Source organism: Mytilus trossulus, chromosome 1, assembly GCF_036588685.1.
Source record: "Mytilus trossulus isolate FHL-02 chromosome 1, PNRI_Mtr1.1.1.hap1, whole genome shotgun sequence".
Classification (NCBI taxonomy): domain Eukaryota; kingdom Metazoa; phylum Mollusca; class Bivalvia; order Mytilida; family Mytilidae; genus Mytilus; species Mytilus trossulus.
Window position 1 is genome coordinate 64,739,382 of NC_086373.1, and position 24,921 is coordinate 64,764,302.

A 24,921-nucleotide genomic window follows, 5' to 3' on the forward strand; every position below is an offset into this window, starting at 1 on the left:
CACTCCCCGAGAAGTGAAGAAAACACAGTTTTTATTAGAGTTTTAATCGAACTTCACTGTCCAAATCTGGCATTCAAATAAAATCAATTTCATTTTTTTTTCATAAAAAGAGTCAGCAAAAACATTCCCACCGCTAAGGCCATAGTTATTATATTTTTAGTTTTACGAATTTTTTTGACAAAACCAATGGGTAGGAGGACGAAAAAAAAACAAAAAAAAAACCTGCTGCTGCTGCTGATTTTTTTTTAATACCAACCGTCAATATCAATTTTTTTTTTTATTTCACCAGGAGATTTTCTACTAGTGTAACAACTATTTTTTTTTCTTGACAAGGTTTGAATAGAAAATCAATGTGCAACAACTTACTAAATCACCCAGAGCATAAATTTAGATTCTTTCATGCAGTTAAGAACTAAAATTTATTTATTTTTTGATTGAAAAACACTGGGTCGCAGGAGAAAAAAAAATAAAAATCAACATTTTTAATTTTATTTTTTTTCCTATTTGGCAAAAATTAGGGTAGGAGGGTTCGTAAAACTACAAATAAAAAAACTACGGCCTAATTGATTAGAAACACGTGCCCGTTGTAAATTTTAACAGATCCGGAGACATTCGGGTTTGGTACGTCGTCCGATTTCGTTAGTTAGTCAATCCTTAGTTGCAAACTGCCGGTGAGTTCATTTTCACAATTTTAAACACATCTTTTAACATTAAACAAAAGAGACTCAGAGAAGCAACGCGAAATAATCTTTTTTCTTTATAAATGTTTAATGAAATTATACGTTGATGATATTTCGTATCTGTTCAATCTATCAATAATTAATGAAAACTTTCAAGTTTTGCAAAACTGCAATATCATGATCCATCATCTTACTCAAAATATAGTATTTAAAAGATTATAGCCACCCACCTAGTACCTTGCCAAGTCAGAGTCATACATTAGGGAGCAGTTACCATCCCTCCTGTTTGGAGCTTCATATATGGTTTATACGTAGATTTTTTTAAGTCACACTAATTACACTTCATTAGAATCACAATGTGGGTTATGGGTCTAGTGGTTAAGACTGATGGCTACATTACTGAAGGTCCCCAGTGAGAATTTATAGACGTCAAATTTTCAGGACACCAGTAGGGTGATTTTCACCATCCCAAGGTAACACACAAAAATTCTTTGGTACCCAGACCGGAGTTGAAACTAGATTACTTCTGGGGCCTCCATATAGGTCAAAGTTGTTCCCAGCTAGCTTGACCTGGAGATCAATCTTTTGAAATCTTTTCGGATTTTCTGTTCCAGCATGAGCTGAGAAGCCCAGTGGTTCTTCTCTGAGTACTTCAGCTTCCTCCATCATAATAACAGACTTCCCAGTGTCCTACACGCTCCCTTGGGAAGTGTTGGGTGGGGATTGTTCTGGTGGTGGAATAATATTGTAAAGGACACATCTCCATTTATCCTCAGGGAGTGTACATTGGAATTTTTTATTTGTGTAAAATAATTCGTTTGTTATTTCAGAGATAACAAAAGATGTTTCTTACAAGATCTGAATATGACAGAGGTGTGAACACATTTTCACCAGAAGGCAGATTATTCCAAGTAGAATATGCCATTGAAGCAATTAAAGTAAGTATATTTTTGTTAATATAATATATCCACTCCTGAAAGGAAGGAATTTAAAAAGTGGGGTATCAATCTGCATTTTACAGGTAAGAAGGTGTTACACAGGCACTTGTCTCAGAAAAAAAATTCCTATATACCTTATTATAACACAAGGTACTTAACTTGCATTTTAGAAAAATGTTGGGTGGTGACCAATCTTTATTTTCTTTATTTTGCACAATATAATTCAAAAGGCATAAATAAACACCATTACTAGTGTTACTTGCTTCATGTTAATATTTAAAATCTATATTCTATGTTATATTAAAGTTTTTTTTAAACCTGACAGGAAACCATAAGAAACCGAAAGCATTTTTTTAGTTTTATTTTATTGCAAAATCTGCTTAAAATAATCTGAACAGTATACTTTTTCTTAAAATCCATCTTAAATGTAACAGTATTATAAAACTCCTAAATATGTGCTTGTTTTGTAAACAATTAGTACAATTTATTCAGAATTTTCCATATTTTCTTCATTGATACAGGATACCATAATCGTTGTATCTTGATGTTTAAGCAAAAAAAATGTATTTATATTTGGTTTTGATATTCCAGTTATATACAATTTATTCCAAATCATAGGCAATGTAACATTCTTTAAATCCAGTAAAGAAAAAAACTTTTAACTTGGAATTAAAATCTTTAAAATAGGCACAATGTGATACTTGTGACCTGTACACCATCTACATGGTTTCCACATTTTAACCTACTTTAGTGGGCTTAAAATCAATAAAGTACTTCCTTTCAAGTCATGCATGGTAAAAGTTTACTTCTCCTTTGACAAGTTTATTGCGTTTCTGATAAGTGTTTGCAGAACATGAATAAAAAATATTAATTAAAAATGTGACAAAGATTCCAACTTTGTACATTCCAAGTGTAACGGTATATTAACATGTATTTTTTATTAAATTATATTTATTCACCTAAAATATCCAGTAATATTTACTGCTGAAGTTAAATCAATCCAACGAGCAATGGTACAATGATAAGAGACGTAATTTCGACTGATTTTTCCAAGGACTCTTCACGTCATTATCGGGAAACGAAGTGTGTTCTAAAGTCTGTCAAATATGAAATCGATTTTGTCAAGTCATTGGGCATTTATTTTCACACAGGATCGTATGTAACATTATGCACATAGGAAAAATAACAGACCACCGGCACAATCTCTTTGACAATTGTATTTTCCTCTTTTAAACAAGACCAAACAAGTCTACAGATTATGTTTGCTAACATCCCGTTGGAAACAAAAACAATGTTTAGACCTAGTATTTCGTACATCCGGCCGTAATGGCGTTATCACATGTAAGTCACATGTTTCACGTATGACCGGAAATGATTAGAACTTAAGGACAAAAACAATTTTAATAAATAACTGGACTTCTGTTTCGTGTGAAATGTAACGCATAACGATAACGTAATTTTCTTACTTAATTATTACGAAGATCAAAACAAGAATGTAAATCATCTCGGATTTACCTGTTTGAACATATTTGCATATTGTTTTTAAGAAATTCTATTACAACAAAGCAGATTACATCATCTAAAAATTGCGTTACGAAATCGGACACAAAAATCACGCCACTGTTCTTACATCTGCTACATAAATACTTATAGTTCTCTGCATTTTCTTCTCACTATTCTTATTGGTCAATGTTCTTTGTTATTTGAAAGCAAAAGTTATGAATTTGCCGGTGACGATTATCTATAAATCAGTCAGCCTTATGCTCTTCGGAAGCAAAAAGTAACGCGAGAAACGACACAAAAATGCGGTTGTAGAATCTTTGAAATTCGTATATTATAAATTTTTTTCTAGGGAAGAGTAGCATACACTTGTATGTTGATAAAAATAATGGCATCTTTAGATGTAGTTACAACTTTTCTTACAGTAATTCACATTTTATCACTTTTCTATAGTTATAGGAAACGGAGCCCAATAGCAAATTATGGTCCATATCCCTTATTTAAGGCCATCTAAAGTGGTGAAGATTGTATGATTTTAATTTGACAAAATTATGTGTTTTAAGATTAGATATGTTAGAATCAAACACTTTTCCTCTCTGGTTAAGTCTGTATATTTTATTGTATGTACATTTGTACTTGTGTATGATGTTTCACTAGTATTTCATTACACATATACATATTTATTCTGAAAGAAAGAACATAACACATTGAACAATGTTGAACTTGAATAATAGTTTTGTTGAGTTTGAGAGGGCAACAATATGGAGAAAACAGTAAAAAAAACCAATTCAACAAAAATTATTCCAAAAATAAACAAAAAAGCATAGAAATATTTTGTTTTCTTTATTTTACTTAATAAATATGATCAATTGTTTTAAAGCTTTGTGAATAAATTGTTCTATTGAATTACCATTTCAGCTTGGCTCTACAGCTATTGGAATACAAACCAGTGAAGGTGTAGTGTTGGCAGTTGAGAAAAGAGTTACATCCCCTCTTATCGAAGCAGCTAGTATTGAAAAAGTATTTGAAATAGATGAGCATATAGGTATTTGATTTACAGACATAGTTTGTATCATTATAATCAATCAGTTATCCAAAACATTATATTTATTAAAACTGAGATATTCCTTTACATGGTCTTCACCGCGCATATGCATGTTTTACCAATTTTGTTTTCATATAGAATTTGATACATTAAAAATGTATGAAAAAATTTATATTGGTTCTATAGTTGGATACCCATCTTTTTCAAATGCCTTTTCTGTGTACTATATATTATATATATATGGTTGAATGGGATATCTAAATTGTATTTGTGTCTATAAATTCCATATCGAATTATCTCCCCTTACTTTTACTTTGTAATGTATATATGTTAGGGACAATAAGTGAAATTAGGCATTTAGCTTAAATCCTAGGCAATAAGCTAACGCCTAGGCAGTAAGTCTATTGCCTAAATGATGTTAGGCATTAGTTTTAAATCCTAGGATTTAAGCTTAAATCCTGAAAAATGTGCTAAAATTACTAAATAAATTACTAAATTTGAAGATCTGTCAAATGAATGTATATTTACACTTGTTATATAAGAAATGAATTAAGTAACTCTGTTATATCAAGAATAAATCACCAAATATGCATTCATTCCAGATTTCACTTATTACCTAAAATTATGTTCGGCAATAGGATGAATAATCATCATAAGATTTCAGGTAATAAGCATAATGCCTAAAAATTTCAGGCAATAACTGCACGTCTGGCGTACTAAATTATAATCCTGGTACCTTTGATAACTATTAATGCCTAGGTGTTGGCTTAATGCCTAGGATTTAAGCTTAATGCCTAATTTCACTTATTGTCGCTAACATATACATTAAATTTTTCAGGATGTGCCATGAGTGGTCTTATTGCAGATTCTAGAACATTAATTGACAGAGCACGTGTAGAAGCACAGGTAAGAATAAAATAACTGTGTTCTTATGTCCCTGTTGTTGCAAACACTTCATTTCTCAACTTCCATAGTTTGAGGTGTCTTACTTGAATGCAAATGAATGACCAAAATTGATCTCTGAATTGATGAACCCATAAAATGCTATATCTGTTTATCCATCCTTTTATCTGTTAGAATTCCCCTATCTACATGATCTACAACTCTTCTTAAAAACAAGGGAATAAACTAGGGTTTAAATTTTAGTCTAAGGCAGTTTACCTTGTAGTGGTGGTCACATCAACTCTAAACTTAGTACTCATGTTCATTATGATATAAACTTTTTAAATAGATAAAATAATGATTTTGGTCTTAATTTCATGGTTCAATGGTCAGGTTATAGTTGTTTAATTCAGGAAGGGTTTTAGTTTCAAGATATTTACCATCAAATTGTGAGCGGAAAATTTTGTCCTATGTCCTGTGGACGTGTTCTTGTTTTATCTCTTTAATTTTTTGTTTATTTTACAGAATCATTGGTTTACCTATAATGAGAAGATGTCAGTAGAGAGTGTTACACAGTCTGTCAGTAATGTGGCCTTACAGTTTGGGGATGATGATGCAGATCCAGGGGCAATGGTAAACATTGATAAATGTATATCCATTTAAGCTGTTATGGGCGTTTATAGATTCAAGAAGATGTAATATGATTGGTAATGAGACAAATATCCATCCAGGTCAAAATTTGTTAAAAGTAAACCATTATAGGTCTAATATATAAAAAAAGAAGATGTGGTATGATTGCCAATGAGACAACTATCCACAAAAGACCAAAATGACACAGACATTAACAACTATAGGTCACCGTATGGCCTTCAACAATGAGCAAAGCCCATACCGCATAGTCAGCTATATAAGGCCCCGATAAGACAATGTAAAACAATTCCAACGAGAAAACTAACGGCCTTAAAAAATCATATATTGGCTCACCTTGTTCTTTGAGAGACTATGGCCATCACTTCTCTCCACAAGAAACTAAAATGGTGTAGAAATAAATGAGCAAAAACATACTGCATATGAAGCTATGAAAGACTCTGTTTGGTAATTATATTAGAAGCTTATATAAATTAAAACATTAAAAATAATTTGCTAAAATTGGGTTTATATCATGCATATTCCAAACTGATAACAATAAAGAAATTACATGAGCTTTTTTCCAAGCATCATTCTAAAACACAAAAATAAGATAGCTTTACTAAATAATAGTTCACAATATCTGCTCTGATGAATGGTTACAAAATAAACTAAAATAGAGTACAATCTATAACAAATAGACAACAGGGTTATCTCCCTGTAAACATTGTATAAGATTTCTTTATAAATCAAAAGCTTTATTTGTTGAGTTTTAAATTAATTTACCATTAGATAAAATGTCTGAATTACTTAAAGTTAATTTTATTTAAATAGATGTTAAATTCATTGAAAATCTATAGCAACAGTGTTTGATCTACATGTAATATAGGCAATCACAACTTTTATCCATTTTAACTACTTTTAAGGACACCTAGGTTACAGAATTGTGAATTATGACATTATAAAAATTGTCATCAATTGCTACAAAGAAAAAATTCATTGATGTTTGAATTAAATTTCTTTAAATGCAAATTTGAAAAAAATCTTCCTTGTTATACAAGATGACACTAGATTTTATATGATATCTTAACCTGATATAAAACATAACTGCAATTTCATATTATGCAAAGACATGATTTAAATATCTATTTTAGATGTACAGATATATTTGTTTTTCTTTCAGAGCCGTCCTTTTGGTGTTGCATTATTGTTTGCTGGTATAGATAGAAAGGGACCTCAGTTGTAAGTGACAATTATTAACCTTTGACAAACTATTACAGACCTTGTCAACTTTAAAGTGGTGACACAAATGTTGACCTTAAGTTCTTCAACTTAAATTTGACTGTTTTAATCAGGGGAGATATGCACCTGTATATTTTTATGCCCAACTGTAGGTTAAGGTGGTAGCATTTAGTCTTTTCTGTCCTTATGTTTATAAATTCCAATATTGGTTGCCATTCGCTATCTCTAGTTTGCCTCAACTGCATTTAATGAAACTTATACCCAATGCTTATTGCCTCAAAACTCAGATGAGGTTTAAATTTAGGACAGGTGGCATTATTTTTACTGTTCTGAAGGTATGCCCCTTTATAACATTTTGTTTTAGTCAATTTGAAACATTATTAGACCAAATGTCATGGTAAGCTTGTAATTTTCCTCACCATAATTAATAATATTGTTTCAGGTATCACATGGATCCATCTGGCACCTTTATACAATACGATGCTAAAGCAATAGGATCAGGCTCAGAGGGGGCTCAACAAGCTCTTCAAGATGTCTATCATAAGGTGAGGCCAAAGAAAAATATATGTGTGATTCTGGTTTCAATAGCAGCCTTCTTTTAATCTCTCAAAAACTCTAAACAATTTACACTTAATTATCAGAAGTGAACAGACAAGAATTATTTCCTTTGTTATGTGAACACAAGCACAGTATATAAATGTACTCGAGAATTACCCCTTTTTTATGCCCCACCTACGATAGAAGAGGGGCATTATGTTTTCTGGTCTGTGCCACCGTTCGTCCGTCCGTCTGTGTGTCTGTTGGCTTCAGGTTAAAGTTTTTGGTCAAGATAGTTTTTGAAGAAGTTGAAGTCCAATCAACTTGAAACTTAGTACACATGTTCCCCATGATATGATCTTTCTAATTTGACTGCCAAATTATAGTTTTGACCCCAATTTCATGGTCCACTGAATAGTGCGAAGTTCAGGTTAAAGTTTTTGGTCAAGGTAGTTTTTGATGAAGTTAAAGTTACATCAACTTGAAACTTAGTACACATGTTTCCTATGATATGATCTTTCTAATTTTAATTCCAAATTAAAGTTTTAACCTCAATTTCATGGTCCACTGAACATAGAAAATGATAGCGCGAGTGGGGCATTCGTGTACTATGGACACATTCTTGTTTTTTTGTATATTAGATTATTTCTTTGCATGAGGTGAAATGCAGTAAAGTGCAAGGGATTTTAAAATCTGTTTCTTATTGTTAGATAAATAATGAGTAATCTACAAAATGGTTTCTAGAATTTTAAATTTTAATATTATCTCTTTCATCTTTTTCAGTCTATGACATTAAAAGAGGCCTGTAAATCAGCTCTTACAATTCTAAAACAAGTCATGGAAGAAAAATTGAATTCCACAAATGTAGAGGTGAGATTATTATCATAAGGTCAAATGTTTGAGATATGTGCCACTGGACATAAAACAAATAATAATCAATCAATCAAATGTTTAAATCATACTTCAAAATGGTATCTACAGTATTTTTGTAGTAATGAGATGTGGTATAATTACTAATGAAACAACAATCCACCAAAGTTACAATAATGTGGAAGTAATTAATACCATACAGCCTTCAACAATGAGAGAAAAAAACGAACTGTATACAATTAGTCAGTTTGTTTATATATATATATATATATACATTAGATGGTGTGTTTTTTTAATGAATTTTGGCTAGTTTTTTCCTGCTTTTATAAATATATACATATGTGATTTTTACTTATGAGCTAAATAAAATTCAACTAATGTCAGTTAAATTTCTTTGATACATTAACAAGTATTATAAACATTTTACTCAGACAGTCAGAATGTAATTCAATTACAACTTATTTATTAGGCAAGAAATTTCAGTATGTGAACTCTATTATTATTGTTCATATTATTGTTCATAATATTTTACCACTATAAATTGTGGTTTCTGGATTTTTTTTTTAAATAACACTTTGATTATCATAAATATAAATAAATGTGAGAAAAAAATGGAATATATTACCAAAGGAAAAATACTAAATGCAGTGATATACAAAATGGTATTTCTATCCTAATTCAGTCTACAAAATGGTATTTTAAAGTCTAATCCAGTATACATTTTTTTTTAATTTTCAGATGGCTAAGGTAACACCAGAGAAGTTCTTTCACATGTTTTCCAAAGAAGAATTAGAAGATGTCATCAAAGATATTTAAACAATATTTCCATAGATTCACAGAACTTTGTTTCTTCATTGTTATCATATACAAGTGCTAGTGAATGGAAAAATTTCATCATCCTATGATGTAAATAAAACTTCTCAATATTATAAGATGATGTCTAATTGAGATTTAGTTGTACATGTTGAATATTCACTTCAATAAAATGTTGAAATACTTGAAATATATTTTTAATGTCAAGTCATCTTAGGGATGTTTCCAGTTTAAAAACATGGGGAGGCACTCAAATTACTAAATTGTGGGTCATTGCTTTATCTATAGAAAATTGTAAAAATTCATTGTTTGAGGTCTAAAAAAAATCCTTCCATCCTACCATCATGCATTTAAACCTGGAACATCCCTTAATTTTCCTGGAATCTTTTGTAGTTCTTGTATTTGTACTAAGTTCAGTGATTATGGATGTCATTCTAAGCTCCAAAATATATAAAAGAAACTAAGATTAAAAATCATACTAGCTTAACAAAGGCCAGAGGCTCCTGACTTGGGACAGACACATACCTTCAAACACATCTGTTCTTGGGAAAACCTGTCTTTCCGGTAAGAATTTGAGATCACTTCTATTTGTCTTGTCATCCATGAGGGATATCAAAATCTCCCTTTATGACAAAAAAAATCACCCTACTATGGATTCATAATTATTCGTGGGATACCAATTTTCCTAGGTTTCGTGGGTACAGGTGAACCAAAAATTCAAATGTTCAACGAATATTATAATTTCAATAGGCTTTGTATAATGAGATTGGCAAAACCACGAAATCAAATATCCACGAAAATGCAAGCTTTCAGCAATCCACGAAAATTAATACCCACAAAATTAATGAATCCACAGTATTTTACCCCCTCTCTTTCATTTGAAATAGAAAAGAAGATGGGGTATGATTGCCAACAAGTCAACTCTCCACAAGAGACCAAATGACAGGGAGATAAACAATTGTAGGTCGCTGTACAGCCTTCAACTGTGTTTTTGTTTGTTTTGTGTGTCTGTTAGTTTGTCTTTCTACTCTGCTTCAGGTTAAAGTTTTTGTTAAAGGTAGGCTATCTAGAATAAAGTTTGTTTCATTTTTAGCTCACCTGGCCCGAAGGTTTATGAATCAGTTTAGAGAGCCATAACTACTTGATTAGGATGAGCAACTTCAGCAGCCTGATCAATGATAGAGAACCAAGCTATGCATCCAATATACTCTCACAATTGAACATGGTTTGGAAATAAAATCAATGGTTTGATCGATATCATTGGCCTTCCATACAGATATGTTTGATATCAATCATGTAAGAAGATCTTACTTTAGCTAGAGCATATATTAAACAACAAAATGTAGTTTGCAGACTATGAATGTACCATGTAAGCAATGGCAGATCCAGAAATCTTCAGGGGGTAATCAAGTCAAGCTTCAGTGATCCCCTATATAGTCAACCTGTCTCTTAGATCTGCAAACAAATGGAAGTTTTTAACGACCTTGACTGGCTATACAGCCCTTGCACGGTCGGTTAGATCTGCATCTGGCCGTATGCTTCATTTATACCTAGTCAATACTTGCATGAAATGATACTGTAAAAAAAAGTCGCCTTGCCAATTACAATAGTATGTTATCTGCATGTCTAGTCTAGTGCGCTTACTTCGGGTTTTTGAAACCTTGGGCTCGTTTTCTGTTAGTGTCAAATGATAATCCCGAAAACTGGTGATGATTTTACTCTTATAGAAAGTTGTATTATAAAGTTGAAAAAGTTTTCTCAGTCTCAGATTGAAGTTAAGACTGACCAGGTTAAATGAATAAATGTGTGTACTGAAATGTATGTTATATTGGCCAATGGACGTTAAATTAATCAATTCAAAATCATAATCGAGGCACTGCTCGCACATGAACCACATTTTTATTGTATGGCTGGACTAAAAGAGGGCGATCTCCCATTTATTTGGTAACAAAATCAGATCAGTAATGAATAAGTTAAGATTTAAAAAAAAAACTATATTTGCTGCAACTCATTTAAAGCCTTCTACTCTAATGAGAAAGGTAAATATGCTAGATATACTTACCGGAGTTGTGATGAGATGATTGAAGCTGTTAATTTTCTCCTTGATAACATTTATGTACGTTTCGGCAACAAAGTTTATCGACAGGTTGTAGGTATCCCCATGGGCACTAATTGTAACTCTTTAATAACAGACTTGTTTTTGTACTGTTACGAATCACAGTTTATGACAAAACTCAGTAAATACCCGTCGAAATCGCATTTAATTGATAAATTCAACAACACTTACCATTATCTTGATGATATTTTTTCGTTAAATAATCCGGATTTTTTTCAATATACTGCTGAAATTTATACCAAGTACATTACTTTAAATAAATGAAATTTATTCGGTAATAACTGTCCTTTCCTGCATTTAGATATTTCGGGTTTAAACGGGAAACTCCACATTAAAATTTACCACAAAAGAGACGATTTTTCGTTCCCTATTGTTAATTTTCCATTTTTAGATGGTGATGTCCCTTTCGCCCCATCTTACGGTATTAATATTTCACAACTTGTTCACTATGCTCGGGTCTGTTGAGACGTTTTTGATTATAACGAACGCAACCTTTGTATTACTGGTAAATTATTAAACCAGGGATATCGTTACCATAAATTACTTAAATTCTTTACTAATTTTTTCCATAGAATAAAGATTTGGTTTTGAAGTTTGATTGTACCTGTAGAAAACTTATTTCAAACGGGATAGCACATCCTCATTTTTACAGAAATGTTGTTACTCGTGTCGCTTTTTTAAATAAACTTATTCTAAAAGGTTACCTATTGAACTATTAATAGTTTAGTCTTATATGCATGAATTTTTTATTAGTTGTTAGTGGCTTTGAACTAGCTGTCAGATAACTGCGGGTACTCTCAGATCTGTTCATTTTGTCTTTAGTGTCGTGATGTATAAGTACCCGGCCACGTCCACTTGTATTTTTGTCCATCTGATGAGTTAAGCCTTTTTGAACTAATTTTTATAGTTCGTTCTTATGTTGTACTATTATACCACTGTCCCAGGTTAAGGGGAGGGTTGGGATCCCGCTAAAATGTTAAACCCCGCCACATTATTTATGTATGTGCATGTCCCAAGTCAGGAGCCTGTGACATGTGTAATTCAGTGGTTTGTTTATGTGTTACCAATTTGTTTTTCGTTCATTCTTACATAAAAAAAGCCGTTTGTTTTCTCGTTTGAATTGTTTTACATTGTCTTATCGGGGCCTTTCATAGCAGACTATGCGGTATGAGCTTTGCTCATTGTTGAAGGCCGTACGGTGACCTAGAGTTGTTAATGTCTGATTGTCTCATTGGCAATCATACCACATCTTCTTTTTTTTTTATTAACATGCCAGCGCAATCTAATTAAAAAAACGATCTCTCATCGCTCCCGTTTTCTGATATGTCGCGTGGCATATCAGAAAACGCCGGGGAGCGATGAGAGATCGTTTTTTAATTAGATTGATGCCAGCGTAACATGCCAGCGTTATGATAGTCATGATTACACATTTTAATTCTTGTCCTGATTAAGTGATTAACTAAATATAAAAAAAAATAAACTAAACAGTTACAACTTTCACAAATAAATTCATAAGCATCAGACACTTAAATGACTTAAGCACATAAGAACACACTATCAATGATGAAAATAATGCACACATATTTTAACATAGTAACCGATGTTCTTGCCATGCATGTTGCTTTTTTGGTTTTGTTAATTTTTCAAAATTGAATTCGAGTTGTAAATAAATAAAATTGATTGCTTTTTATATATTCTATTCTTGGGTTACTTTGATATTACTAAACATAGCACCCACGGATTCATAACATGGCTGACAGGCACATTTAACGAAGGTATTATAAATTCCGCTCCAAGAAATGACGCATGTTCTTATCAATAATTCTGACACGTCGACACATGGAGTGACACACCAAACAGGCTTAAAAATGGACACAGACCAATTAAATTTGAATTCGAGGCGTAATAAAGTTAAAAAGATTGTTTTTTTTATATTTTATTCTTGTGTTACTTTGATATTACTAAACATAGCGCCCACGGATTCATAACATGGTTGGCAGACACATTTGACGCATGTGTTGTAGATTCCGCTCCATGAATTGACGCATGTTCTCATCATTCTGACGCATGGAGTGACACACCAAACAGATTTAAAACTGAGACATGCAAAGTTCAGTCCCCACATCAAAGCACATGGCACTCCACAAACAGCGGTCAAACCTTTGTAACAGCAATCCATACTCCCGGTGAAGACTTTATCAGAGGCCTTCCAAACACAGTACATACTTTCAGCAGTAGGTGGTTCCCCTATCACACCGTCAAACTGGATCTATAAATAAATTAAATATATGTCACTATTACAATGTATTGTACTTTATATATACGAGTCTAAATTGAAAACTACGTTCAAACCTATGATTGCGTTGGATAAAAACCGCAATTTTTATACGTGTGCATGTCAAACAAATTTCGTTGTAGAAGGATCTAAAAACAGCACAAACAACATTTTCCAAAATATATATATGTTACAGTGAATTTGTATAATCAGTGATTATGTAGAATCCCTGAAATTTTCAGGGATTATGTAGAATCACTGGCTAGTTTAGTGATTATGTAGAATCCCTGAAATTTTCAGGGATTATGTATAATCACTAGAAAAAACGTCAGGGATTCTACATAATTACTGAAATGAAGAAATATTTTTATTTATAAAGAAAATGAATAAAAGTAAAATAATTTATTCTATAAAATCACATAAACATCATAATAAAGTAACAAAAATTGTAAAATGTTAAGCTCAATATATCAAAATGATAAACCCATTTTTTTTTAAAGTAGTTAGGTACACTATATTAAAATGTTAAACACAATATATTAAAATTATATGCTTCACATCTGTTTTTACCACAAAATCCACATTTTAAAAATCCTTTTCCTGCACATATCGAATCAGGTTTTAACAACACGCCTAAGAGAAATAAAAAGTTCAATAAAAGCATCCAAAGGTACACCCTCCCCCCCCCCAAAAAAAAAAAATATATAAATGGGAATTTGCAACCTTGAACTGGTTCGAGCAAGAAAGATACCATTAATTTGTGGTCAGGAAATATCTTTCTTCAGACTTTTTTTGTAGCAATTGCCATTAAGTTATTTGGGTTTCCCTTTTCTTTTTTATCCTGTTGAATTGCTATGAGAATATACAAGCTTCCTCTCAAAGTTTGTTCTATTTGTCAATCCCAAGTTATGCCTGTTTTTCTATACATTTAAATGCCTAAGTTCTCACAGTTTGAATTTCTTGCAAATTGTTCTTTGAACAAAAAGAAACACACAAAACAATTGTTCCATAATCTACTTCACCATTTCCTTTACATTTATCACAAACAACATGCTTGTGGATTTACAAATAGAGCATGCATATCCATTTGACGCTATCGTTATAAAGGGAATGTTGATTTTAATAATTTTGAAGTCCTTGTGTTGGTTTTAACTTTTAGATCATCCTCTGTGTTTAAAAGCTAAATTATTTCATCTGGCAAGGAAAATGAAAGAAACTAAAAATTATAATTTGTCTATATTAATTTTGTTTATCAAACAAAGGACCATTAAATTATTCATAATCCCTGAAATCATATTAGGGAATTTGTAGAATAATTATTACAATGTTCAGTGATTATGTAAAATCACTGGTCATTTTCAGGGATTATATATAATTACTAATGAGTTTAGTGATTCTACATATTCCCTGAAAAATCAGGCATTCTACATAATCCCTGATTATACAAATTCACTGTAACATATATACATACAGTATCTCATAAAGGTGTGAATTATTTCTCACTAATGGACAATATTTTTTACTAAAATTCACAATTATCATTGCGCGACGTTTGTCCCTTGGGGTTCTATCTTCTTTTTAGATCGCGTGTAAGAAATGCAACTTGATAACCATTACATAAGCGAATGATTCAGAACTGTTTTTATCAACACAAAATAAGTAAAACTGATTTTCCTTAATAAAAAAACTAATTCCCCTATTATTATTCAGCAACAAAAAATTAACATATTGTATCGTCTTTAGTGTCAAAATAAAGCACCGAGTAACATTTTGATTATTGAAAAAGCATACTAATGTATTTAGATTTAAATATGTTGCATCACATTTCTAATTAGATTATGTATAATTATCAGCCTTTTACTGGAGAAATTTTGGTAATGCTGTCTAATTGAATGTTCATTGTAATCTTCTTCATTTGCTAATTTAAACGCAGCGAACCTATTAATATTAGAGGTCTCGTAGTACATTTCTAGCTTCGAGTGCTGGAGATTGAGGTTCAATCGAAACCTGGTCAAACCACAGAGTTGAACATTTGTAGTAACTGTTTATACGCTAACGCGCCATTAAGGAGTAAGAGCAAAAAATGGTGGGGTCGGAGTTAAAAATAATGTTTTGATATAAGGTATTTAACATTTGAACGAGCACGTTGAAAAAGCCATCAAGCTGATATATAATACAAAGCAACTGTTTCGTATTCATATCACATTCGCGAATTCTGGTCTCATATACTTGTAATATGTTCCACAGAACGACATAGACACCAAAACATAGTCATCGGCATCATCATATGGAAATGTTGTATGATTGCCAATGAAACAACTCCCTTTTTAACGGGAACAATATCATTTCAATAAAATTGATAAAAAAAAGTTGCCTCGCAACGATCGATGCATATGTATAGTTATGGTGAATTACTGTCCCAGCCCTGGATATGGACGTCTCTCCAATATAAAACATGTACATTGCACTTACCATGACATGATCATTAAGAGAGTTAGGGTCCCTCATAGCAGCAATACCATCCATTCTATAAAATTCAGCCGTTATTTCGTCTACAAAAGTAAAGTTTAGCAAATTTCTAAGTTATATGAAACCCAGCAAAAATCTGAATCTAGGAAACCCTTTTCACAAAAAAATGTGACTTAAGTTATCGTCAGATATACTGAAACTTCCATGACTTTTACGAGAATATTTCTAGTAATATTTTTTTTTGTGTGAAATGAGTTCCTCTGCGTTATTTTTTTTATGATATAATTCCTATCGTAAGGTTACCATTTTGTACAATTATTTTGGACTTGTAATTATGCAAGCGCACACCAAAATGTGACAGGATAGTCACTCTAATGGCATCAAAATCTTATTGGTAGAAGCTTGAAGACTATACAGATAGAACTATGTGGAAATCAAGATCGTAACGCTGGGAAATATTATAACTTGATTTAGGGCACACACAACTAAGTAACTTTTGTAAATACTTACTTGGGTATAAGAAAAGCTCTCTCTGCTACAAAACGTTGACAAGGAACATATAGAGTTCTGTTGTTAAGATGGCGACGTCATAAAAAGGTAACGACACAATTGCAAAAGGATCAACAATCAAGTGTCTTGCGCCAACTATTGAGGGTCTGTGGATTATACAATGGCTTTCATAGTGCAGTCAATTGTTACCGATTACTTAAAAAATGTCATAATGTTAATGTGTAAATGTTGTTGAATTAAAAAAAAAATCAAGCCATATAAAATTGAAAATGGAAATGGGGAATGTGTCAAAGAGACAACAACCCGATCATAGAACAAACAGAACAGCAGAAGGTCACCAATAGGTCCATATGTATATTAACGAACACGATAGAACAACAATCAAATTAAGTTTAGTACATTGTAGTTTCAAGGCGGTTCGTTTCCCAAATTATGCCTTTTCTGTATTTTCCCCTACTATTACCATATCAATTTTACTCCTTATATATACCACATTTAAAAAACCGTGTTGTTCCCCTCATAGCCATTACTTCAACTGATGCAAAAACAATTGAAATTTAAGAAAACAATGAAGGGACTTTCAATCAATGTTTTTTTTAAATGAATTATATTTTTTTAAAGACACTTATATGTATTATGTGTATGCAGCACAAGTCAGGTGTAGTATTTTAGTGTTTCGATCTATAATATTTGTTTTTACTTATTTTAATACCATGATTGCTAGACCTCTATGAGCATACTTAACGTCAGTTATAAGTATTGTTATTATATATTAATATATGGATATGAATTAGTGATTATTTTTAACACACCGACGCCGCAATATAGTTCCACAAATAGTTTAAACTGACCGTTAAGTAGTAATATAGATATGTTAAATATTTTTTAATGACAAATGTCACACACCAGGTGCAGGTTTAGTATAGGATACATTGTTTATAGATTAACCCTAATAATTACTCTAGTTTATACCAAAATAATGTTCTTCTTCAGACTTGTGGATGTGTGCCAGTTTTTTTTGTAAATGACCTAGTCAGGTCAACGTCATTATGCTTCACTGAAAACTTTGCTTTGTTGATATTTGAAAGCCGGTTAAAGCATCTACAATATACGGAACGAAAGACAAAACATAAAAAAAATCTTGCTTAATGGAAAATAAATATGTGTTATATGTCTTTAACGGAGGATCACAGATTTTGGAAATTTATATTTCAAAATTCGAGCACGTCTTGTGATAACTTGAGTATATGCTTTATATCGATGTTCTTTTAAAAAAAAAATCATGATAAAAAATTAGAGACACCTATTAACAGGAGTCCACACGATTATGTAAGCAACTGCATGTCACCACTCGGCCTTCAAATTCATATATACCGTAAAGTACGTAAGATATAGAAGGACCCGATATAGGAGAAAAATTAAAACAATTTAAACGTGAAAAAAACAACACCTTGATTAATGATAAAACAATGAACGAAGAGCAAATATAACAGCCAGCAACCACCGTCAACCGCTGAATTATGGAATTATGTGTGGTTCAATCAGAAACATATATATTATAATATCTCTGATTCAAGGCATTTATCTCACTTGCGATATTGTCATTTCCCTTATTTTTCGAACCATATACTTATATATGGCATTTTTTTTAAGATTCAACAGGCTGGAGCTCTAATATTATGATATTTAACTCAAAATTCTTTTACTAATTACAATTTCTGCACAGTGTTTGACAATATACAAAAACTTGCATTCCGATACTGACGATTTCAGGTTATTTAAAAAAGAAAGAAAGAAGGAAAACACCAACTTTTCTTCCTATAATTTATCCCATATCGTTATACTGAGTGTCGAACAAGGAATGATACCTTCTTTTCAATTTATAGTATTTTCATTTTATTCATTCTGATCTAAACGGTTGTAGGAAATAAATGGTTGAAATAAGGCAGCAGACTGGCGTATTATGCACCCATTGCGCCATGGCTTTCATTATTAAAGTATTCGTACTATTCAAATTCTGACAATCTACCATCAATTTGTTCTTTCAATTTTCATTACACATTCGACTTAAAAGATGTGACTCATATGCTTAAATATAAGCTAAAACAGAAAAAATTTAAGAGACAACAATATGCATGACAGGTTATAACTTATTTACCATTAAAGACGTCAATTGATGCCCGTAAAATCTTCAAATACAGTACTGTTTTTTTTTCAACATTTTGATGCAACTGAAAAAGTCTGCAAAATCACACATTTTAAAGTGATAAAACTACGTTTGAGCTTGCGCGTTGATGTCTGGATGATATTTATGGCGGCGGATACCCAAAATGTACGTTTCAAATATTACAAACGTTGAATAACAACGCGAATAATGTGGGTGCAACATAATTTTACGGACCCTGTAAATGTATTGCATGCCATTGAGATATATATTGTATGGTTGACCCCCAATCTAATCAAAATATATAGATCTCTGATTTCGTTATACTTATATGTAGTATAACGAAATTAAAGATCTATATTTTAATTAGATTGGATTGACCCCAAACAACTAAATCATATTATAGTGTTTTAACTGCATGGTTTTTACGAATATCCGCTCAAAGAATACATGCATAATATCTCATTTTCAATTCTTGTTTTTGTATTGCAATAAGCTGTACGTATGTCTTTAAAGCCTGAGAAGAGACTGGTTTGATGAATATTGAAACAAATGTTAATGCAACTTAACGCACATTCTGAATAATTGTTGCTTTGTTTACGTCTTTTGATTTTAACTGACACTAAACGGGATTGTATTTCTTTATACGCCCTCACATCGACAATACAAATATATTTTCTGTGTTTGACAAATTGTAATGAGGCCGAAAGTTTTTAAGCTGAAGATCAAGTATGACTGCTTAAAGATTAAACGCCAAGAACAAAGTAAATCGGCTTTCAAAACGCTTGACCGACTTTTTGTTCTTTGAAAGTGAAAGAAGAAAAGTTAGAGGAAATCTAAGTTATCTATTTTTCCCCTTAATGTGCGAGTATATTTTTGCATGTTCAGATTTGAATTGTGTTAGAGCACATTCCACGACATTCCTCGAGGCTTCTGTTTTTTTCCATACTGATTTTAAATTTGGACTTCCTGCTTCGTTCTTTTCAGTTAGGTTAAAACCCGGTGTTGTTAATAGTTGAACGTAGGGTTCGCGCAAACGGACATTGTAGCTCCGAATATGTTTGTCAGTTGAAGAGACGCGATTCTTATATAATTTAGCATACTATCTATACAAACCCTGAACAGAGCAGAACGCATAACAGTTAGCTTTTGTTGATGTCTTTGATGGTTGCGTACAAAGTCGTTATCGCTAAATAATTGGTTTCATGAATTAATTTTATATTGAAAGCGCTTCTGTATAGTAAAGTTGTAAAAAATAATAGAATTGGCGGGACTACTTTAAAACAGACAGATCGCTTTTCAATATTTGCAGAATTTCTTAAGAGACTTGAGGTAATAAGTATTTTCGTTAATTACCCATAACACTCTAGTATTTTGTGAAGTTTTTTCGCAGACAACTGTTACTATTTCTTTTACATACATCGACGTAAGCCACCGTGGTAGATCGATTTCACTGTTATAAGTCAACATACTCCTGAAATAAGGATGTCAACACCCATTAGTTAAGATGTGTGATTACAATAACTGATAAAACTTATTTTACACTAGTTTTGAAAGTGAATAACCGTGTTTTTTCTAATGTTATTTCTGTTACAAGTTAATCTTGAACAAAAGCCTGGGAGGAATTGTCAAAATATTAATGTAAGTTTATATATATGTAAGTAATTAATCAAATTTATTCATTGAATGAATTAATAAAAAAAGAAATTTAATTGAAATTTACAAGATTGACATGTTACATATCGATCGCTATACTTGATGTATTGTGACATTATAAATAGATATCAAGTTCGTTTCACGGATATCGATAAATCAAAACAATCGAGTGCGAACACTTTAATTCGATATCGTCAATATTGGCTATCGAGTGGTCTTATTTATTTTTACATACATCCACGTAAGCCACCGTGGTAGATCGATTTCACTGTTATAAGTCAACATACTCCTGAAATAAGGATGTCAACACCCCTTAGTTAAGATGTGTGATTACAATAACTGATAAAACTTATTTTACACTAGTTTTGAAAGTGAATAACTGTGTTTTTTTCTAATGTTATTTCTGTTACAAGTTAATCTTGAACAAAAGCCTGGGAGGAATTGTCAAAATATTAATGTAAGTTTATATATATAAGTAATTCATTAAATTTATTCATTGAATAAATTAAAACAAGAAATTTAATTGAAATTTTTCAATAAAGATTGCCATGTAACATATCGATCGCTATAATTTGATGTATTGTGACACTTTAAATAGAAGACTATTTCAGATATCGATAAATTAAAAATAATCGAGTGCGAACACTTTAAATCGATATCGTGAATATTGGATATCGAGTGGCCTTATTGTGATACGAATGAATGTGATATAAAAACCAGGAGATATTGTATGATTGCCAAAATTTAAATCAATTGGATGTCAGCAATTATAGGCGTACGGACTTCGATAATAAGAAAACCCCATATCGTAAAGTCAGCAATAATAAAAGGCACCGACACGAGAAAAAATGAAATGATTCATGTGATAAATCTAAACTAACAGCAATTTATAACAAAACAATTTTACGAAAAGAAAGATGACAAGCGTGAACCAAGGACAACCACTGAACGACGGGCTCCTGACTCGGGACAGGTCGGGGTTAAACATGTTTGTGAGCGAAATGACTGGGTTTCTTTTTACTATATATTTTTTTCAGATTTTTGTCAATCAACGGTTTCTAATATCAAAGATCTTATTGACAAGGTATTAAATTAACTTATTATTTTTTACATATTTTTTATGACTTCTCATTAACATAATGATTGACACATTTACGCACGCGTATTGACAAGGACAGAGTAGTCTCGTTATCTGCTATTTTATTGCTGGAACCATTCATCCGTGGTATTATACAAGTATGGACAAACATTGATGTAATTTTCAAATCAGCATAAAAAAGTTACTTTTTTCATCATATGTTTACATTATTGAATTCTTAAGATGGATTTTATTTTAATTTTCAAACTGGATAGTGAGTGACCCGTTGTAAATGAGGAAAAGGGTATTTGATCTGTCATATATACAGGAGCTGTTTTTACATGTGATTAGGGTAAGTTAACTTATTGACAGCATATTTTAGTATTACTTATTCTCTTTAGATGATAACCGTTTTCAGAATATAAAATAATGGAACCCGTTTAGTCCAAAAGTTTATACTCACACTCCAATAAATTTTATTTCCGCATTCTTTAAAACAAAAAGACTTACTAAGAACTATTGAACTTCTTTTATCATTTTGTGTTTGTTTGTTTATTTTTCTATTTATTCATTTATCATTATATAATTATATTTTTTTCATCATTTATTTATGATCATTTATCTATAAATTTATGATATGAATTTATTTATTTTCTTTGTATCTTTTTATTATTATTTTTACTTTTCATAATCTTTTTTTCCTTCTTCATTCATATCAATTATAATGAGGTTGGTAAACAAGGAGCATGGGACTAGGTGATTTATTTTATAGAAAGTATACTTAAACGCCACAAGTCTTCAACTTTTGTATGTTAGTCCTTTTTTTATTATTATTAAAAAGGTATTACATGATATGATGAAATTTTATCTGGATATATATATAGTCACTATTCGTATTTTTTTACTATATGCATCTTTATTCTCATCACCAAGTACATAGGTACAGAGAATACTGAGGAACTGTTATATCTGAATCTTTATACAACAACAGCAATAATAATAATAATAATAATTTTGTTTTCGTCATGTTCCCCTAAATACACACTGACACAACATAACACTTGAAACACTTAAAGAAAACAATACAATTAGCTGTAAGAACTCTCGAATGTGCCTTAGAAGATCTTTCAGTCAATAAGAAGATCTTATAATCAAAAGCGTGTTATTGTCACGAACTCACTGGAAGTCTAGTTTCCGCGGATATCTTCAAGTTGTTAGGGTCATTGAGAGATTACCATACGATATTGATCTGTTTACTGGTTGATTAAAAACATATGAACCAAAGAGTTTTTGTATAAGGGGGCGACAATTTTAATTCCGGAGGTGAAAAATTTTGAAAATGAATAACTTGTTTTTAGGATGATCAGAAATGAAAACAAATGACTTTACATAAGACTAGATAAATTAATTTAGTATGCACAACAACAAATGAAAAAATACCAATCCGTAACCGGAAAAATCCTCTTAGCCCCCTACAAAAATGACACATGGTCGTCCCCTAACCTCAATTAAGAAATTGTTTCAAAGTTTTTAAAGGAGCAAGATGTATAAAATGTTTATAATCATAAAACCGGAAGAGCAATATAAGAACAGATGCAAACGATCAATGTTAGCTTTCCAAAAGCGAAAGTGGTTCTTCTTCGTTGAGTATTATTTCAATGTCTTTCTCGAAGCTGTTCTATACTATCAGCTCTACATCTGATGTTTTTGTCTTTGTTTATAACACAGGCGAGACGTATTTCTTGGGAAAACAAAACATGTTCTTAAATGAGTCTTTGATAGTCAACTGCATGATAAAGCTTAAAGATAGCAAAAACTAGTTTCATGATCATACGTTGGAAACCTCCCCAGAAGTAATCTGCAATTATCCAGCAATCTATCAAATACATTTACAACGTCACATAACGGCATATATATAGTCCTTATTTGATTTCATATATTGACCTTTATAAATATCTGCACTTTTTTTACATCTAGTTGCTGTCTCATTGACATATACCACACATGCGCTTTCATTCATAAATAATTCATATACTAAAACATTAAAATACAAAAACTTTAATTCAGCATATCGCAATAACCATTTTAGGTAATTTTAGCTCAAGAGTTAGAAGAAAATAAATTAATACAAATAACAAACAAATTTGTTAAATAGAAAAATAAAAGAATAATTAACCTTCAGTGAAAACAAAATTAAAAAGTACAAACATGCAAACAAATACAGAAAGAATACCAAACAAAAAAACTTGATCAAAACTATCTCAATAAAATTTGTTGTTGTATGGCTTAAAACTATGGTGCTGATTCTATTCCACATCATAACCATTTTTCAAAGTATTTAAAAATTCAAAATTCACAGTAGTACAGCTTTATTGTGCCTGTATATCATTATGTTTGGAAAATTTCCAAATTTGTGACCAAATTATAAATGCTGTAAGATAGCTAAGAAATGCAATGGTATTGGATTTTACGAAGTTTTGTGTATATACCCATATGCCTGACTAAAATATTAAAAGAGAACGATCTATATCAACACCAATATTCAATTGAAAGAAAGGCTTGGCATTGTTTTTCAGATACACATTACTTTTACATAAATTTTATTTTTTACAAAATTTGCAGAATGTACAATTTTTACACAATTACCTTTCAAAAGCGATGTTTGGCGCTAAATTACATTTTGATTTTAAGAGTATGTATAATCATTAATAATTTTTTTGCGTGTGTAGTGTTAACATATTTTATTAATTGAATTGAAGTTAAATATCATAAACAATTTGGCATTAACATTTTAGTACAACTGAATAATAAATAGGATCCGGAAACAATCTGTTAGCTTATATTAATCCATTTTCTATGTTATATTAAATATGTGATGTTCAAATTTGTGTAGGTTCGAGTAACTCCCTGCTTCTGAACCAGCGATATCAACAAATAAATTGGATACTGCCATATAACTTCTATCATGTAACCGCATAAACAACTCGTTTGTTAACCAGTTTATTTTTGGAAATGTTCAACTCGAAGCTTACAAATGCGTATAAAAATACTTAAGAGTTACATATGAGTTTCACATATTATTTTAGCATGAATAAAGCAAATTCATGTACAATTCTTACGAGTTCAACTATTGGTGGTTTTCTTAGTGACCTTCTTGAAACAGGAGTTGGCTTAAAACAAAAAACAGCAATGCAACAAAAGTTCCAAAGTCATTCTTGCACGATATGAGGCCACGGAATATAAGCTTTGTCATTATAAAAATGCTGGTCAGTATATCAACTTCGGAATAAAATTGTCAAGTCTCTGTCAAATCTCTGTCAAGTCTCTGTCATTGGACACGTGGATGTTGATATTATTTACGATTCTATACACACAAAAAAAAAGAAGATTTGTAACGATTGTCCATGAGACAACTATCAAACCATAGACCAATACCAATTTGCAAATGACGTAGATTTTAGCAATTATTGGTCACTCAAACCGTATGTTTTAAAAGCACAAAAATATCACCACATGACT

At 31.3% G+C, this 24,921-nt stretch overlaps 3 protein-coding genes across 4 annotated transcripts in view; 2 read left to right on the plus strand and 1 right to left on the minus strand.

Moving 5' to 3' along the window:
- The first annotated feature begins 589 nt into the window (after positions 1 to 589).
- LOC134682204 (proteasome subunit alpha type-5-like) lies at positions 590 to 9,324 on the plus strand. The gene is made up of 9 exons (XM_063541750.1): positions 590 to 671; positions 1,511 to 1,618; positions 4,037 to 4,163; positions 5,002 to 5,069; positions 5,571 to 5,678; positions 6,856 to 6,914; positions 7,357 to 7,459; positions 8,235 to 8,321; positions 9,060 to 9,324. Exons 2-9 carry the CDS (start codon positions 1,523 to 1,525, stop codon positions 9,135 to 9,137), a joined length of 726 nt encoding a protein of 241 aa, XP_063397820.1. The 5' UTR covers positions 590 to 671; positions 1,511 to 1,522; the 3' UTR covers positions 9,138 to 9,324.
- Positions 9,325 to 13,028: 3,704 nt separating this feature from the next.
- LOC134709492 (caveolin-1-like) lies at positions 13,029 to 16,627 on the minus strand. 2 transcript variants are annotated; one of them, XM_063569662.1, is made up of 3 exons: positions 16,501 to 16,569; positions 15,998 to 16,077; positions 13,029 to 13,519 (listed from the first exon to the last, which is right to left on the minus strand). In XM_063569662.1, exons 2-3 carry the CDS (start codon positions 16,049 to 16,051, stop codon positions 13,187 to 13,189), a joined length of 387 nt encoding a protein of 128 aa, XP_063425732.1. In that variant the 5' UTR covers positions 16,052 to 16,077; positions 16,501 to 16,569; the 3' UTR covers positions 13,029 to 13,186. The 2 variants fall into 2 exon arrangements, with proteins under 2 accessions (XP_063425732.1, XP_063425724.1); XM_063569654.1 differs by having other exon boundaries at positions 13,043 to 13,519; positions 16,505 to 16,627.
- A 4,933-nt stretch (positions 16,628 to 21,560) lies between these two features.
- Positions 21,561 to 24,921, plus strand: part of LOC134682220 (uncharacterized) — a 55,937-nt gene continuing 52,576 nt past the window's right edge. Inside the window, exon 1 of the mRNA XM_063541751.1 lies at positions 21,561 to 21,754. The gene's annotated coding sequence lies outside the window, so the exon portion shown is untranslated. The remainder of the gene's footprint in view (positions 21,755 to 24,921) is intronic.

Coding starts and splice junctions, on each gene's coding strand:
- LOC134682204 (XM_063541750.1), top strand. CDS start 1,523: ATGTTTCTTACAAGATCTGAATATGACAGAGGTGTGAACACATTTTCA. Junction 5,070..5,570: donor GAGCACGTGTAGAAGCACAG/GTAAGAATAAAA, acceptor TTTATTTTACAG/AATCATTGGTTTACCTATAA. Junction 8,322..9,059: donor TGAATTCCACAAATGTAGAG/GTGAGATTATTA, acceptor TTTAATTTTCAG/ATGGCTAAGGTAACACCAGA.
- LOC134709492 (XM_063569662.1), bottom strand. CDS start 16,051: ATGGATGGTATTGCTGCTATGAGGGACCCTAACTCTCTTAATGATCAT. Junction 13,520..15,997: donor CTCTTAATGATCATGTCATG/GTAAGTGCAATG, acceptor ATTTATTTATAG/ATCCAGTTTGACGGTGTGAT.